At 34.7% G+C, this 19,522-nt stretch overlaps 2 protein-coding genes across 2 annotated transcripts in view; both read right to left on the bottom strand.

The window, feature by feature from the left end:
- Positions 1 to 4,816: 4,816 nt before the first annotated feature.
- On the bottom strand, positions 4,817 to 7,182 carry LOC125272690 (voltage-dependent T-type calcium channel subunit alpha-1G-like). Its single transcript, XM_048197741.1, has 2 exons — positions 6,930 to 7,182; positions 4,817 to 5,281 (listed from the first exon to the last, which is right to left on the bottom strand). The coding sequence occupies exon 2, from the start codon at positions 5,210 to 5,212 to the stop codon at positions 4,877 to 4,879; it is 336 nt and encodes a 111-aa protein (XP_048053698.1). The 5' UTR covers positions 5,213 to 5,281; positions 6,930 to 7,182; the 3' UTR covers positions 4,817 to 4,876.
- Positions 7,183 to 11,448: 4,266 nt separating this feature from the next.
- The window catches only part of LOC125273161 (transmembrane protein 94-like), a 33,167-nt gene continuing 25,093 nt past the window's right edge, over positions 11,449 to 19,522 (bottom strand). The window contains exons 26-31 of the mRNA XM_048198426.1: positions 18,694 to 18,775; positions 18,337 to 18,497; positions 14,741 to 14,838; positions 14,460 to 14,553; positions 14,076 to 14,246; positions 11,449 to 13,215 (exon numbers count right to left, since the gene is read on the bottom strand). Of these exons, the coding sequence (XP_048054383.1) occupies positions 13,143 to 13,215; positions 14,076 to 14,246; positions 14,460 to 14,553; positions 14,741 to 14,838; positions 18,337 to 18,497; positions 18,694 to 18,775 (679 nt within the window). The 3' untranslated portion in view covers positions 11,449 to 13,142. The remainder of the gene's footprint in view (positions 13,216 to 14,075; positions 14,247 to 14,459; positions 14,554 to 14,740; positions 14,839 to 18,336; positions 18,498 to 18,693; positions 18,776 to 19,522) is intronic.

The following is a 19,522-nucleotide window of genomic DNA, read 5'->3' as shown; positions in this document are numbered from 1 at the left end:
CCGGAGATTCATTAGTGACAGTAGCCATGGAGATCGCCAATCAGTGAAGTTTTTGCACCAGTGTCATTAAGAGTTTCCTTGGGGACTGAGTCTGTGTGTATATATATATATATATATATATATATAAATATATGCATGTACACTTGAGACATAAATGCCGTCACATTTCTCTAGAACATAATGTCATCTTCTGACATTCCCTCACTTTCTCAATGTCTCTGTTATCCTCATGGACATAGTCACACATATACACACAGGTATTGGCGAGCTCTGGCTTGTTATTTCCCATTACGTGTATTCAGACTTCCCTTGGGAATGTCCTTGCAATTAAAGAATAAATCACATATGCATATCCAGGTTTCAATTAACACATATAACCCCCACATATGGGATAAATAAATTAGAACCTGTCAAATTCAACACTTAAAACTCACAATGTCACAGATTCACACTCTGATATGCTGCCGGGCATCTAGAGATTAAGTGTACATGTGCATGTGTGTATTTAAACTAAACAATATCCTATAGTAAATGTTTGCTTAATCAGTTTATGAATGTTCACTGTGATATTTATTGCGGGCTAAGAGACAGACATGCTGAACCGAGCTGAGGTCAAAGTGAGATAATCATGTCTTTCTTTTTTTTTCTCCATTAAGGACAGTGGTCTCCAATAATTAGTGGTGCTTTTTAAGACATCTCTATTACCATAGAGTGCAAGTAAGAAAAAATCCCATTACTTTTCACTATTTTCACAGGATTTTCGTTAAAAAATACATTAAATTTCGCTTTGTTTTTGCCAAACCCTATACCCCCAGAACACTTGGAATATATGACGTCTTGCATGGAATCATTCTGTGATACTTTTGCGTCTTTTTTAAAAACCTTCGTATTGTTCACTATTCACTGCCATTTTATGGACGAGCGTAATATTTTTTTTAAAATTCTCCTTTTGTGGCCTTAAAAATAAGAATGGCATACTGCATTAGAACAACACCAGAGTGAGTAAATGATGACTTATTTCATTTTAGACTGAACTATCCCTTTTACAAGACTTTTCTTTTTAATCCCTAAGGGAAAAATAAACAGGGGAATACTGTACTTCCAGAACCAAGGCAGCTGAAAAAGGGTTGCACTCTACTGCTTACACTTATTAAACTTCAGCACTGATTCTGCACCATTTTGCCAGATGTTAAAGGAATATTTCAAATTTTCATTTACTCACCCTCATGTAATTTCAAGCCTGTATTACATTCTTTTATTTTTAGGTGAACTGTCACTTTTTAAAAAATATCGGCTTGTTGAGTAGAAGTGTGCTATGACTGTTCTAAGAATCAGACTTTTGATTTTTTTTGTCTGGCAGAAAACAGTAAAAATCTGTTATTTGGCATATTGAAATGTGAATGAAATCAAAGTTTTTTTGCAATGTGCTCTCGTCTGAATGGCTATATTAGATTTGAGATTTCACTCATATATGCTATTAACTATATAGTGAAAGAGTGAAATACTTCTCACATAATACATGAGACAAGCTGAAAATTCCAGTTTTCCACATTGATTTACACAATGACAGCTATGCTGTTGTACGAGAAAATCTGCAGGCATCATGTTGAAAGTATCATGTTGAAGGGTTAATTTACCCAAATATGAAAATTCTGTCTTTAATTACCCACCTTCACCTAGTTCCAAGCCCGTAAGATTCTCGTTCATCTTCAGAACACAAATGAAGATCTCTCTGATGAAATTTGAGAGCTTTCTGTCCTTCCATAGACAGCTACGCAACACTGTGATGCTTTAACATGTTTATTGTAAAACTGATCCATATGAATTGAGCGGTTTAGTCCAAATTTTCGCTTTTTATGATGAACATATTTAATTTAGGCTTTTATTCACATACAAGCATTGATCAATAAAAACATAAACAGAAGGTCAGCCGAACCTGCTTGAAGCTGAAACGTGCTGCGTAACACATGAGAATGAACCTCATTGGTTCTCGCACGTCAAGCGAACATGCTTGAGCTTCCGTTTACCACAACTGATGTGTGCGTTGATGAATGTTTATATGTGAACAAAAGCCTAAATTAAATCTGTTCATCATATAAAGCGATTGAGTCTCTTCAGAAGATATGGACTAAACTGCTCAATTCATATCAGATTAGTTTAATGATCTCTTTATGAACTTTTTGAAGCATCAAAGTGTCAGTTGCGTAGCTGTCTATGGAGGGACACAAAAGCTCTCAGATTTCATCAAAAGATCTTCATTTGTGTTCTAAGGATGAACGAAAGTCTTACAGGTTTGGAACAACACAAGGGTGAGTAATTAACGAGAGAATTTTCATTTTTGGGTGAACTAACCCTTTAATATAGTAAACGGTGTAGGTATTGACTGGATATTGACTTTGTCTAAACAAATAGATTAGATCTCATCACTTTAAAAATGAAAGTGTCACAGAGACCCATTTGATATTGGCTAACAACCCAGAACGGCCTACTGTAACAACTACTCAGAACACCTTAGCAACCACATAAAACATATTCATCAAATATTCATATTTTCACGCACAACCCCACACACATCCCCAGCACAGATTTTCCTTCAGAAAAATATATCGACAAAATCTTTCACAACCTAGGAAGTGCACGAAATCACACACAATCGTACTCTCATGTCTCATGGTTAACATCAAAGAGCATGAAAGGAGACATGAGACAGGAATACTCAGTCAACGTACTCACTGACTGGGAAGACCAGTGGTTACATAACACGGCCAAATTGCTTTGTTTCTCTGCTGCGAGTCCAATAATGTCACTAAAGGGACAGCGTGACACTACTTTGGTAATTTCCGAGGTAATCCTTGCGAGATAGAGAGACTTAAATTATGAATATAATTTTTGTTTGTGTCTCATAACTTTATGCATAAGAAAGGCTCCCTGGGTGGAATTTATGACGCAACATGGATAATTCTCTCGTAATGTTTGCTTCGCATGCAGGCCGCCTCACCTCTACAGAGAACTTAAGAAAATGCAATATGATAATTCTGATGATTTTTTTTTATTGCACAGAGGGGAGAAGCAAGTGAACAATATGGACAAACCATGCCGCATGCAGCAATTATTCATCAGTGCGAGGCTGGCTCACGGCCATGGCGAACATCACCAACTGAGAGGGACAACAATGAATAAGTGAGACAGAAACAAAAGCAGTTCTCCACCCAGATAAAGACTGAGAGGGAGAGGTGTACTAACAGCACAGTAAGTCTAATTGCCAGTGTTTAATTATTGTACACTGTACAATACTAAAACAAACAAGATGCTTATTGCTTATTAAGGGGCTTTTTCCTACCTAATCAGAAACTGAAAATTACTTGTGTTGTTATAAGAAGGTGTAGCAATTAATTTAATTTAATTTAATTTAAATAATCAATAATAATAATAATAAAACGAGTATCTTTTATTTGTTATTTATTGTACACTCTATTTGCACCATTTTTGACTATATATATATACTGAAACTGAAATTACTTTTGTTGTAACAATGTAATTACAGTCAAACCAAAAAAAATATTCAAATATTTTGATATTTTTGATATATTTTTTCTAGTGGGTGCACGACACTATAGTTAATTTATGTAAGTGAGGATAGCAAAATAAAGTAACTGTGACATATTATACACAAAAATTCTTCATACAGTGGACTACCAATAAAATTGATAAAAATGACACTTTGACCTGACCATGTTTTGCTTAAGTGTTATCTGACATAATTAAGATTATTTTTTTCTGACACAGTTTAACTCTGAGATCTTGTCATATTTTATTACCATTTTTTTTAAACTATAGTTAATAAATTGTATTAATAAATGAAATGCTCAAGGTGTCTGAATACATTTTGGTTTGACTGTATTTCATTCTATTTCATTTTTTTTTTTTTAATTTTCAATTTAATTAATAAATGCATTTAAAATGTACTTTCATAATAATTTGTTATGTATTGTATACTCTGACTATATATTTACGATTAATATATAGTATATAATATTGAGTTAATATATAGAGAATATGATTCTTTTCTTGACTTTTTTAGCTAATCTGAAACTGAAAATTACTTTTGTTGTAACAAGGGGTAGTAATTATTTATTTAGTATTATTTGTATTATTTTATCAATTTAATTCATAAATTAACTAAAAAAATTTATAAACCTTGCTTCAACTTTAAATAAAAGACAAATACAAATGTATTTTATTTAATTTGCTATTTATTGTATACTTTTGAACTATATAATGATGATTAATAAATAGTATATAATAAATATATAGTTAATATATAGTAAATATGATTATTCCCAGGGCATTTTCTAGCTAATCTGAAACTGACAATTATGTTTGTTGAAACAAGGGGCAGTGATTATTTATTTTACTTTATTATTTGCATTATTTTATTAATTTAATTCACAAATAGACTAATGTTAAAATTTGCAGTATTTTTATATTAGTTTATTTATTATTTATGGTATCCTGCATTTGCGGAGCATTTTTTACAGAGACCCACACATGACATGCAGGAAAAAAAGTAAATCGCACGCACAATTTACTAATTCATTCCTCCGATTTGTTAAAGCATGCGCACGATTTAATAATTCATTCCCTCGATTTATAAATCGCGCAGATTATTTAGTAAATCGAGGGAACGAATTAGTAAATCATGTGCATGATTTATAAATCGAGTGAATGAATTACTAAATCGTTCACACGATTTAGCCTAATATTTTTTCCGACATGTCATGTGCGGGCTCCGTAATTTTTGACTATGTATTGATGATAAAGTTTTCCACTATTTTCATGGTAAGTACCAATTCTGCAAATGCAATTTTTTGCCACGTCAATAAACCATCCTAAATTGTAAATAAGCGAGAGTGCGCACAATGAAAGGATATGGGCTGCACACGAGTGCAAGGCACCAGCTGCGGGGTCGTGTGCTCTGATGGAGCCAGAAGAACACCACCGGAGCAAGGGACGGATATGGAAGCTGCCCATTCTCCTTCACCTCTGCCACACTGCCAGTGGACTCCCAAGATGCTCCGCCACTTCCAGTAAGGCCACCGGGCAGGTCCTCTGCCTCCTCGAGGCATGGGCCTTCAGCCTGAGCAGGTGTAGTCAGGGTGGCTTGGGCCCGATCTGGCCACAGGGTTGGTTCTGTGTCCTCACCGGTGGTCATGATGACAGAACGGTGGGCAGCAACGTGACCCTGCTGATGGGAACGTCACTCATATACCAGTCCTCCATCCTAAGAAAATTGACTTAAACACATTATGCCTTTCGCATTCCCTGCATGTGAATGGGGTTAGTCCATCTAAAAATCATTTACTCGCCCTCATCATATTGTTCCAATCCCACCTGACTTTGTGTTCCACAGAAGGTGTAGTCATAGCTGATTGTGCAAAAACCCCAACATATTAAAACCAGCATATATATCAACATATAGCAAGTTCCTTTAATCAAAAGGTAAGCCAGAGGAACATCAATCACGCTCTCTGTTCATTACCATTAAGGCCATCACTAAAATGGAGCCAAAACTGACGTCTTTTCCCTGCAGCAGGTTTTTTAGATGTCCAAACAGAAAGTGCTGACAACACTATTGTTTTTGTCAGGTTTATTATTATTACTTTTCATGCCTTATGTAGTCTACAGACCAAACTGTAAATTGTAGAAACTTAGAAACGTGAACTTTGGAATGAAGGCCAACCGCTGTCCAAGGAATAAAAATTGCACAATTTTTACTGTTAGTTGTCATGTACCGCAAAAGAAAAAATTAATTTTTTTTGAGTTGCTTGGTTATATTTCATGAACCATTTTTGAAAAAAGACTATCAATGACAAATGATTAAACTATTATTCTATTATTCTATAAATAAGCAAACATGCTTGATGTATTCATTAATATTTAAACTTTATACAGTAGGAATCTCTGCTTGGGAATAAAAATGTCAATAAAACATTTCTTCACTAGATAAAAAAAAAAGTTAAAAACAAGTATTGAGACTTGATTTTAGAGAATTAGAGAACTAATTTTAGAGAACTAAATTCATTATTTTATTTTCTGTTTTCTAACATCAATCATAAAGTTTAATGAATCTATAATACACTGTAAAAAATACGTAATTTTGAAAAAATATATAAATGAAAATGCTACATTACCCTACCATAGCAAGACAATACATGTTATTTTACTTTAAAATATTGTAAAATGGCTACAGTAAAAATCTTTTAACTGGTAAGTAACATTGCCATATATGGTATATAAGACTGTTTTTACTGTAAAAAAGATTTTTTTTTTAAAAGTTGAATGATAAAATATGGAAATCTACATTTACCAAATCAATACGCCTTCTAAAATAGTAAAATAATACTGAAAATATGCTTTTTGAATATGAATAACCAATGTCCATGCGCGAATCGTGACATTTATTTATATTAGATTTACGGCTCACTGTACATAGCCTCTTCTGTTTTCACAGTTATGTCCATTTGAGTTTTTATGTTGCAGTTTATGTTATTCAGTGTGTTTTTCGTGTCATATTATCTAGCCTATTACACTGACGGTATTTTGTGTGGGTAAATAAGTAAGACTGTGCTCTGTTTACATGTTATCATTTATCACATCAGTTGCAATATCCAAAGTCATTATGTGGCCTTCTTTTGTTATTATCAGCACATTTTCCAGTAGCAAACAGCTTTAAAAGCTCAAATAGTATGATAAATGAGCATTATATCATTCAAAGACATACAGATACTATAAAATATACAGTCACCAAAAATGCCATCCCGTAACGCTTGTAACATCGTCACTGCATTTTATACGGTAAAGTTCTGGCAAACACAGCTGCCAGTTTTACCGTAAATTCAACCAAACATTTCTACAGTGTAGTTTCTTACCGTGTGTGAAATGACAGCACGTTCTGGCTCATGCTCTCAACTGCGGCTCCCAATCCCACATAAAATTAGTCCCATCACGTCCCTTCTTCATGAAAGGATCCGGAAAAACAAAAATGATGCATAAAACTCACAGTTATATCAGGTTTAGGGAATTCCTTGTTTGATAATACTCCTTGAAAAGCGCGAGGGTCAGTGCAGCTCGTCTTGGCACAATCGCCTCAGAAGCCTGAAGTTTCTACTGGACGCGTGACGCGCTCTGTGTCGCGAGGAGAACTCCTATGCGCGCGCGCTCCCTCTCTCTTCTTTCCTCTCTCTCTCTCTCTCTCTCTCTCTCTCTCTTTCTCTCAGTTCAGAACAAACGTGTCTTCCACAGCAGCGCAATTTATTTCTTCCGAAAGAAAGTAAGATGTAGAGGACAGGGATTCCCCTAGGAACAGATCCAGATTCAGGCAAAACATTTCCAGATTCTTTCACACAGTCCCTCGACGGCATAAATTTGCGTTAAAGATCAGATTTATGTTATTTTGAGGGCACAATTTCATAAGATTGTCTTTATCCAGTATTAAGTGACCTGAGCCCATAAGATGTGGTCGTCTTTGAACGTCAGTGTTTCTGCTGCTCTTAATGAGCTCATCCCTCAGGACTTTTAGTCCACTCTCACCTCTGACCTTTCAAAGACTGACCTTTTGATTACCTTAAATTACATCTTCAGCCAGTAATCAGATATTATTCTCAACTTTTTATTCTTAATAGCCCATAGGGTGTCCCATAAGGTGGAATACTGCCCTTTTACTAATATAAATCTCACATATTGTGCGATAATGTCATTCCAACAAACTGGAATGATGTCTGCTCTCAGACTTTTCACTTTTTGTACACTACGTTTTTCATATAGCCTATAGTTCAGTGACAAGAAATCTTTTTTCTCTCAGCTTTGAGCATCAAACTTCAAGTCTTACATTTCTATGCTGCATTTGGCTATTAAAATATTATGTATAATAATGATTTTCAATATCAGAGACGGAGAGATGGGGGAAGAAAAGGACAGTTTTGTTCATTATTTGAAGTTTTAGGAATATCTTCATTTGTAAAAAGGATTCATAAATAAAGAAAACAGTTTTTATTTTTCTCAAAAATGCAAAAATGCAAAAAAAAAAAAAAAAAAAAAAAATTGTAGGGTTAGGGTTAATTACTATACAAAAACATCAGAAGCCATTTAAATAGCGGCGTAAACATGTTTGTGTGCGTATCTGATTCTTCGCCAGACATATGATATCTGCATTAGTTTTGTGACCCGGGTTAGGTTGCCATAACAACCATTGCTATGACATCACCTCAAAATGCATTCTGTGTTTTCCTGAATGTGTGCACAATGAGTGTCTGTTTCAAAATAATGTCATTGTGAATTGTAAAGGTTTAGCTCCAACCCTGATTAAACACACCTATATCTGCTAATCAAGGTCTTCAGGATTACTTGAACATTGCAGGAGAGCAGGGCTGGAAAAGGATTTCAGGACAGTGACCCCGCTGAATTAGAGGCCTGATAAAAATGACAAACCCAGAGCCTTATGATATAAAAGGGTTAATTACAAATGACTTCATGTAAGTGGATACTCCTCAAATGATTGTGGAAATGAAGCGCTCGGACTAATGGTGCATGTAAGCGTATATTAAACCAAGTGTGTGCTTTGAGCTCTGTTTGTGTGAGTTTGAGCTGTAGACAGGAGTGTTTATAGATTTAAACAGGTTACTGGCCTATAGCGTTCCACTGTGACTGCAGTACCTTAAAACTGCAACATGGGCAATACACCATCTCTCTCTCTCTCTCTCTCTCTCTCACACACACACACACACACTTTCGATCTCGCTCATACCTGTAGGTATTTAAATGGCATTTTTTTAAATATAAAAAAGAATAATTATAATTACTATAGACTCTTTTGAATTTCTAGAAGAAAAAAAAAAAAAACATTATTGATTTTATTAATGAACACTTTGCCCTTTAAGATTTTGTCACATTTAGCTACATTCTGGACATTTTTTTATCCACAAAGTAGAATTCAAACACATATCCTTGTCAATTTAAGAACCATAAACAGGCATCAGCTTTCTTTACTAAACTGAAGCAAAGTTCAAAAAATGTAATTTAGTAATACTGCACAGGCTTTGCAGTGTGGTTTTAGCATGAGGACTGTGTGATGGATTGAGGACAGAGCAAAAATCGATGTGATCACTCAGCGGAGTAAATGAAGGGAAACAACACTATAGGTGACGTGATGTGTTTGATCCACTGCAGTGGTTCTTCCTCAAGTCAGTCACGAGCGCAGAGAGGGAAAAGGTCAAGCAAGGTACTGTGACAAGCGTTGACTGATTATAAAACAAGCACATTCAGAAACATGGATGATATATAACAAGGTGGCACTTCCAATATGGTAATAAATATGCCCTGTAGTAAATAGGGTTTGAAAATGAACATTTTCAAGTTAAAGTCTCATAACATTAAAGCTATAATATTGTACAATATATATTTTTTCTGTGTACAATACTTTTATTTCTATGGCTTGAAATAATCAAAAAATAAATAAATAAATAAAAATTTGTTCATTTTAAAGAAAGTGTCAGTGAAATCATGTGACCAACTCAGAAGGGCAAACTATATTATATGTGTGATTTTATTTTAGATTTATTTTATATGAGGTTCACCATTTAACAAATTAAAACGTGAGTAAATGTGTATATATATATATATATATATATATATATATATATATGTGTGTGTGATATAGTCTGTGTGTGTCACATTCATGTTTGTTTGGACTCTATGCGTTTCGTCATTGTTTGCCTTAATCACTCATCTGTGCACGCATCAATCACCATCATCATCACCTGTATTTATGTTCAGCTCTGTTTCAGTCTAGTGTCTGGTGTCGTCTATCTTGGAAGTGTTGTGTGTTGCTCTGTTTCTATGGATTACCTGTTGAATTTATTAAATATTATCTATTTGCCTTCATCTTGCTGTGTTTATACAACCACCCGCGTGACAGTGTGTACTGTATGTCCACACACACACACACACACACACACACACACACACACACACACACACACACACACACACACACGTTTAACATATATAAATATAATAATATACAGGCCTATACACATATATATATATATATATATATATATATATATATATATATATATATATATATATAATATACAGTACAGTCCAAAAGTTTGGAACCACTAAGATTTTTAATGTTTTTAAAAGAAGTTTCGTCTGCTCACCAAGGCTACATTTATTTAATTAAAAATACAGTAAAAAACAGTAATATTGTGAAATATTATTACAATTTAAAATAACTGTTTTCTATTTGAATATATTTCACAAAGTAATTTATTCCTGTGATGGCAAAGCTGAATTTTCAGCATCATTACTCCAGTCTTCAGTGTCACATGATCCTTCAGAAATCATTCTAATATGCTGATCTGCTGCTCAAGAAACATTTAATGTGTACAATTGTACAAAATATTTGTGTACAATGTTTTTTTTCAGGATTATTTGATGAATAGAAAGTTCAAAAGAACAGTGTTTATCTGAAATCTAATCTTTTGTAACATTATAAATGTCTTTACTGCCACTTTTGATTGATTTAATGCATCCTTGCTGAATAAAAGTATTCATTTCTTTAATTTCTTTTCAAAAAAATAAAAATAAAAATTCTTACTGACCCCAAACTTTTGAACGGTAGTGTATAATGCTACAGAAGCTTTGTATTTCAGATAAATGCTGTTCTTTTGAACTTTCTATTCATCAAGGAATCCTGGAAAAAAAACTGTTTTCAACATTGAAAATAATCATAAATGTTTATTGAGCAGCAAATCAGCATATTAGAATGATTTCTGGATCATGTGACACTGAAGACTGGAGTAACGATGCTGAAAATTCAGCTTTGCATCACAGGAATAAATTACTTTGTCAAATATATTTAAATAGTACACAGTTATTTTAAATTGTAATAATATTTCACAGTATTACTGTTTTTTACTGTATTTTTAATTAAATAAATGTAGCCTTGGTGAGCAGACGAAACTTCTTTTAAAAACATTAAAAATCTTAGTGGTTCCAAACTTTTGGACTGTACTGTATACATACAGTCAAAAAAAAAAAAAAAAAAAAAAAAAATTAAGACCCAAGATATAATTTTTTTAATTAGTGGGTGCAGGAAACTTTAGTATATTTATGTAAGTGAGGATAGCAAAATAAAGTAAGCTGTGACATATTATACCCAAAAATTGGACTACCAGTGGACTACCAGTAAAATTGATAAAAATTTGGGGCCAAAAATTATTCAGACACTTTGACCTGACCATGTTTTGCTTAAGTGTTATCTGACATAATTAAGTTGTTTTTTTTCTGACACAGTTTAACTCTGAGATCTTGTCATATTTTTTATTTAAAAAAAATGGTACAAAAAAAAATAAAAAATAATAAACTATAGTGAATAAACTGTATTAATAAATGTGTGTCAGCTTCGCGGCATGGCTGCATTACCACCTCTGGAGGCATTATTTTTCTAATAATTCAACAGCCCATCGTCAATTATTCATTACATAACATATCATATGATTTGAGCCTTAAAATGAATGGGAAACAAATTTGCACCCTATTTGTGCAAAGTGCCAGGTAATGATGAAATAGCTGGCAGTTACATACTTTACATAAATTTACATCACTTAGTTTTCTTTTATATGAGAATAATTCAGCTAACTAAAATACACTAAAACTAGAATTCTCCTGATTAATGGCTCTCTTTGTAGTAACATCTCACTGCTCATTATAAGTTGACCTGAAGCTAAGGCACAAGAATGTCAGTTGCTCTCTGTGCAACTGAAACATGCAGCGATTATATTTGCTTGGATTTGGTAACTGGATACTCTTTAATCAACACTAGAACACATTAATTATTCCCAACCAAAGTATATAACAAGCTCAAATGATATATGGGACATAAATGGTCACTTGAATAAGCTGGTGTGATCATGTGATCTACCTGACTTGTGACCTGTGTTTAAATGCATACAAAATGGACATGGACTGTAAATGGGCATTTTTAAATCTAGCCACAAATACAGCAAAGCACAGCAGTGGTAATCACATGCAAAGTGTGTATTCACTTAGTCTATGAATTTAAAAATATAAATACACTTGTATTCAAAGCATCATCTTCCAAAAGGACAGTAACTGCAGATGAGTTGCTTAGCAACCTTTGGCCTCGATGAGAGGAAATTGTAGTCACCACTAAATGATCACAGGTACACACATACATTGAGGTGAGCAAATTCAAACAGCGGGTGGTATTCCTTAGATGAATTAAGAGTTTGTTAACCTTCGTTTTATCAGTGAAAGATTAATGAGGACGGAGGAAGCTTGTGCCGTAGGTAGAGGAAGCTGATAAGGGAGTTTTATGGCGAATCAGCGACTTTCATTGTTTTAACGGAGACAACAAAGGGGAGATGGGTGCAAGAGATATATTATACACTCACTAATACACATGCAGAGATCTTCCCTAGTGTGCAGAACCATAAAGCTGCTTATATACACTCGCATCGTTTCCCTATATTCAGACAGCAGTAAAGTGTGTTCAGGTAGTTCACACACGCACATAGAATGACAAGTCAATTACTCTCAAATCTGCTGACCCAGCATCTCATAAATGACATTTTATTAAAAGCACTTACCATCTGTTCACTGGGCGATATATACTGGGCAAAGGGTTTTTATGATAACATCAAATGTCAGTAAAGTCCAGGCATGAAAGTTCCTTTTGAAAGCATGAAAGAAATATGCTGTACCATGTATATGTTAATATTGAAAAGTATAATACTAATCAAAGGTTGTGCCTGATTGTGCAACTACAAAAATAAGTAATACAAAAGTAAATGTAGTTAAAGCCTGATTATAATGCAATCAAGAAAATCAGAAAGGTGGTTGGGGAGTGACTATGCAATAAACTGATATAACTTCATGTTGGTCAAGGGGCATTAATGTCTACAGACTGGAGAGAGTCTCTTTTAGGGGTTGCTGATGTTGTTGTCATTGCAGTACTGCCACCTAGAGGTCAACACTGTATTTTATTTCATTCCAAAGCCTAGTGTCAATACTAAAGGATGCCTATCTAAGTTGTTGACATGTTTTTGACAGATGTGTCAAAAAGGGGAGTTCATGCCGAGTTTGGTGTCAAATTGAAGCTTCTGTCGTTTCTGGTATCTCACCCTCATCCTGTAGCAAACAATCACAGACCCACAGACATTTAACATGTATGACACAGAATAAAAATCAAAAAACGGTAACAATTTATAATACATTTAAATAACAACTTATTTATAATAAATTAATTGCTTACAATTAGAGTTAATTGTAAAATGAAAAGTTAAAACGTGCATGATACATAACAACAATTATGCACACTATATTATGCTATTGTGTCATTATTTAATTTATATTCCAATAATTAAAAAAAAAAAATGCATATTCACTAACTGTGGTATTTTTTTAAGGAAAAAAAAACTTATTCAGCAAAGAAGCATTAAATTGATCAACAGTGGCATTAAAGACATTTATGATATTGTAAAAGATTTCTATTTATTTATTTATTTTTTTTTAAATGCTGTTCTTTTGACCCTCAAAAAAAAAATTATTCCAGTTTCCACAAAAATATTAAGCAGCACAACTGTTTTCAACATTAATATTAATAAGAAATATTTCTTGAGTATCATATTAGAATGATTTCTGAAGGATCATCTGACTGAAGACTGGAGTAATGATACTGAAAACAGCTTTGCATCACAGGAATAAATTACATTTTAAAATATATTAAAATATAAAACAGTTATTTTAAATTTTAATAAAATTTCAAAAACATTACATTCTTTTCTTTTTGAAAAATACAGCATTGATGAGATTTATAGACGTCTTCCAAGAACAAAAAAATCTTACCAACCCCAAACTGTAGTTTAGATTCATATTTAGATATATGTGAACTAAACTAGACAGCATTAGATACTGTTTGCTAATGACTTACTGAAACTTTTTAAGTTATAAAGTGTAACCATTATATTCTATTGTTGTGGTTGCATTACCTGATCTCATGCAGTTTGATGCCTTCATTGATAAAGACCAGCGGAATCAGCCATAGGATTCCTAACATCCAGGTTACCATGGGAATATCGGAGATGTAGAACGTATGGTGGAGGTCCGGATCATGCCACAGGAAGCGGGACGCCATCGCTAAAGAAGCATTAAGAACCGGCCTGTGAGGGAAACATGCCCAGACAGCCTGGTATTTAAATGAACATGCCATAATTTCAATGAAGACAAATTAATTGAACATGCTTTCAAATTTTATGTAACGGCAAACAAAAGTAGTAGAATTATGATTTTGAAGTTATTCATTATGCTTTAATGTTCATCTACGTGTACGGTACATGAAATGTATAAATATGTAATGATAAAAAGCTACTAACACAATGCAGATGACGGCACACCAGCAGCGGTTGCTCAGCGGACTCTGTTTCCACATGGGAGCCGAGCGATGCACATGACTGATGGATGTACACACTTAACACACACACAAGAAACACCAGGTTGATACTCAGACACATCTTCACTTTCAGCATGCTAAATGATTCATCTTTAAAACATGATTCTGCAAACTTGATGTGGTTAAAAGAACAGTTCATCCAAAAATGAAAACATTAGAAGAAAGAGGATCTTTTCTGAATAGCACTAAGGAATTGTCACTGACTGGCATTGAGCAGCACAAGGAAGGCGATGACTTTCTGAGCCAGAGAGAGACCATCAGAATGCCTGCCGTACCAATCTGGAGACCACACTGTTGAATTCCTAAAAGCAAACACACATAAACATCACAAAACAGAATTACTTTTAGCATTACATATTATTTAAATATCTCAGCAATACAATAAGAGTGAATTTGCTCCATTTATATGCTATGTGATTTTTGTGAACCGTATGTGAAACAGTATGCATTGTGTAGTATTGTTGGCACATGACCTCATGATCTCCAAAAGTGGCAGAATATGCCTACTTCCATACTATATAGGTGAAAAATGGATGTAGTACATTCGAATTTCATTCATACTACACACATTCATACTATATAAAACATACTTTTTTTAATGGTTGCAAAGTAATTTTTAAATCAAATGTGGTACCTACTATACAGTATGCAATTTCAGACGCAGAGAAGGTCATCTTGAGCACATTGCATTGTGGGAAATAGTGTATATCACAGATATATATATACATGGACACAGAAACCCTGCGTGCGAATATACTACATAGTAGGTGAAAAACAGTAAGTGAGCTGAATAGTATCTCCAAATTCATAGTATTCATAAAACAGCAGGAAAAAAATACTCGGATGACCTACTACTTCCAGTGATAGTCTGGAGTGCGCATTCGATACTTTACAGTAGTGAAGTGATGCAACTGATACCATAGGTCACATGACAGGGACAACATGGTGGATGTAGTACGTCTGAATTTCATTCATACTACACACATTTATACTACAGTGGGTACGGAAAGTATTCAGACCCCCTTCAATTTTTCACTCTTTGTTATATTGCAGCCATTTGCTAAAATCATTTAAGTTCATTTTTTTCCTCATTAATGTACACACAGAAAAACACAGAATTGTTGACATTTTTGCAGATTTATTAAAAAAGAAAAACTGAAATATCACATGGTCCTAAGTATTCAGACCCTTTGCTCAGTACATATTTAGTAAAAGCACCCTTTTGATCTAATACAGCCATGAGTCTTTTTGGGAAAGATGCAATTTGGGGATCCTCTGCCATTCCTCCTTGCAGATCCTCTCCAGTTCTGTCAGGTTGGATGGTAAACATTGGTGGACAGCCATTTTTAGGTCTCTCCAGAGATGCTCAATTGGGTTTAAGTCAGGGCTCTGGCTGGGCCATTTAAGAACAGTCACGGTCGGAGTTGTTGTGAAGCCACTCCTTCGTTATTTTAGCTGTGTGCTTAGGGTCATTGTCTTGTTGGAAGGTAAACCTTCGGCCCAGTCTGAGGTCCTGAGCACTCTGGAGAAGGTTTTTGTCCAGGATATCCCTGTACTTGGCCGCATTCATCTTTCCCTCGATTGCAGCTGAAAAACACCCCCACAGCATGATGCTGCCACCACCATGCTTCACTGTTGGGACTGTATTGGACAGGTGATGAGCAGTGCCTGGTTTTCTCCACACATATCGCTTAGAATTAAAGGGATAGTTCACCCAAAAATGAAAATTTGATGTTTATCTGCTTACCCCCAGTGCATCCAAGATGTAGGTGACTTTTTTTCTTCAGTCGAACGCAAATTATGATTTTTAACTGCAACCGCTGCCGTCTGTCAGTCAAATAATAGCAGTAGATGGGAACTTCAACTATAACAGTAAATAAAACTTGCTTAGACAAATCAAAATTAAAACCTGCGGCTCGTGACGACACATTGATGTCCTAAGACACGAAACGATCGGTTTGTGCGAGAAACCGAACATTATTTATATAATTTTTACCTCTAATACACCACTATGTCCAACTTCGTTCAGCTTCCTGTTAGTGAGGTCAAAAAACGCATTCTGGTGACGGAAGTGATGTCTCGCCCATATACTTCAATGAGCGCGAGACATCACTTCCGTTGTCAGAGCGCGATCAGACCTCACTAGCCGGAAGCTGAACGAAGTTGGACATAGTGGTGTATTAGAGGTAAAAAATGATATAAATACTGTTCGGTTTCTCGCACAAACCGATCGTTTCGTGTCTTAGGACATCAATGTGCCGTCACGAGCCGCAGGGTTTAATTTGGATTTGTCTATGGAAGTTTTTTCGACTCTTATTGTTCAAGTTCCCAATCACTGCTATTATTTGACTGACAGACGGCAGCGGTTGCAGTTAAAAATCATAATTTGCGTTCGACTGAAGAAAAAAAGTCTACATCTTGGATGCCCTGGGGGTAAGCAGATAAACATCAAATTTTCATTTTTGGGTGAACTATCCCTTTAAGGCCAAAACGTTCTATCTTGGTCTCATCAGACCAGAGAAACTCCATGCGGGCTTTCATGTGTCTTGCACTGAGGAGAGGCTTCCGTCGGGCCACTCTGCCATAAAGCCCCGGTTGATTGTTGACTTCCTACAACTTTCTCCCATCTCCCGACTGCATCTCTGGAGCTCAGCCACAGTGATCTTTGGGTTCTTCTTCACCTCTCTCACCAAGGCTCTTCTCCCCCGATAGCTCAGTTTGGCCAGACGGCCAGCTCTAGGAAGGGTTCTGGTCGTCTCAAACGTCTTCCATTTAAGGATTATGGAGGCCACTGTGCTCTTAGGAACCTTAAGTGCAGCAGGAATTTTTTTGTAACCTTGGCCAGATCTGTGCCTTGCCACAATTCTGTCTCTGAGCTCTTCAGGCAGTTCCTTTGACCTCATGATTCTCATTTGCTCTGACATGCACTGGGTCTGAATACTTAGGACCATGTGATATTTCAGTTTTTCTTTTTTAATAAATCTGCAAAAATGTCAACAATTCTGTGTTTTTCTGTCATTATGGGGTGCTGCGTGTACATTAATGAGGAAAAAAATGAACTTAAATGATTTTAGCTGCAATATAACAAAGTGAAAATTTTAAGGGGGTACCCACTGTATATAGAACATACTTTTTTAACGGTTGTGAAGTAAGTTTCAAACCAAATGTAGCACCTACTATACAGTATGTGATTTCGGATGCAGCGAAGGTCAACATGATCACAGTGCATTCTGGGACATATCATAGATGTATATCATAGATATATGATATCTGATGCCTCATTAGTTTCAGTTTCTATGGGCTGCTATATGTAAGCCATCCGTCATCTTGGAATGGTCAAATCCGGTCTGTAAACACTCAAAAGCAGGCTGACTGTGCATCTGCAACCTAGTTATTCACATGTATGAATATCTTTATCTGCAATAGACATAAGAAGATGATTTTTAGATTATCATTAATGTGATATGTCAGCATATGGATATTGCATATTGAGTTATACATAAAAACACAAACCAGCACATTCTCATCTCTGAAAGGTTACCCCATTTTGTCAGGAATTTATAGCTTGTGGTTCTTATATCCATAGGTTGTATGAAATTTTGATAAATTCTTTGATTTGTTAGTGTGAGTGATGAACAGCATCATGTTGACATTTCAAGATGGCGGACACGTCAACATGTCTGGAGAGATTGAATGTGGCATCTACATATGCATATCGATGGTGTATACTGCAGAAATACAGTAGAAAGAGTAATGTTGTATGTTAGAACGCTATTACACTGTCTACATGCATCACATACATTTCCACATACTTGAGAAGTGCTGCTGGGTGACACAGGTCTTCATCTTGGTGGTTAATATCAAGGCAGAAGCTGTGCAGCAGGAGGCCAAAGCATGTGAGGAAGGTGCAGACGGTGAGACCAAACTTCACCAGGAAACACAGCACAAACAACCGCAATGTCTGTGGAGTAATACACAAAACTACTGCACATCACTTTAGCTGATCAATTATTCAACATAAATATGTGTTATTTGTATCAAAACAATTTATCGATCTCAATAAGCAGAACATTCTCTTTCAAGCCAATGAAAGATTAATTAAAATGTTCAGAAAACACATGACATACCTCCTTTTAAAAGCTTCCCCCTTTCTTTACCTTTTTTGGTAGGAATCTGAGATTTTTCCCAGTTGGAACTTTCATGATGGAATTGTCAGATGGCTTTCCCAGGAGGGACACACTGGAAAGAGAAATGAATAATAAAAAAAAAAAAAAAAAAAAGAGTAAATCATAATAAAATTATGCCTCTTAAAGTTTTTTAGCCTATATATGAAACATGAATTACGGAAGAGGATTAGGGCCAAGCAATAATAAAAAAATAAAACCATCTCGAGATTAAAGTTGTTAAATTTCGAGGAAAAACTCGTTAAATTTCGAGAAAAAAGTCAAAATAAAATGTTGAGAATAAAGTCATTAAATTACAAGAAAAAAATCGTAAAATTTCGAGAAAAAAGTCGAGATAAAATGTTGAGAATAAAGTCATTAAATTACAAGAAAAAAGTTGTTAGATTATGAGAACAAATTTGTTAAATTATGAGAAAAAACTCGTTAAATTTTGAGAAAAGAAGTCGAGATAAAATGTTGAGAATAAAGTCATTAAATTACGAGAAAAAAGTCGTTAGATTATGAGAACAAATTTGTTAAATTATGAGAAAAAAACTCGTTAAATTTCGAGAAAAGAAGTCGAGATAAAATGTTGAGAATAAAGTCATTAAATTACGAGAAAAAAAGTCGTTAAATTATGACAAATTTAACAAATTTGTTCTCGTAATTTAACGACTTATTTCTCTTAATTTAATGACTTTATTCTCAACATTTTATCTCGACTTTTTTCTCGTAATTTAACGACTTTTTTCTCGTAATTTAATGACTTTATTCTCAACATTTTATCTCGACTTTTTTCTTGAAATTTAACGATTTTTTTTCT

Source organism: Megalobrama amblycephala, linkage group LG7 (genome assembly GCF_018812025.1).
Source record: "Megalobrama amblycephala isolate DHTTF-2021 linkage group LG7, ASM1881202v1, whole genome shotgun sequence".
Lineage (NCBI taxonomy): Eukaryota > Metazoa > Chordata > Actinopteri > Cypriniformes > Xenocyprididae > Megalobrama > Megalobrama amblycephala.
The sequence above is the reverse complement of the archived record's forward strand: the minus strand, read 5'-3'. Positions and strand labels throughout refer to the sequence as shown.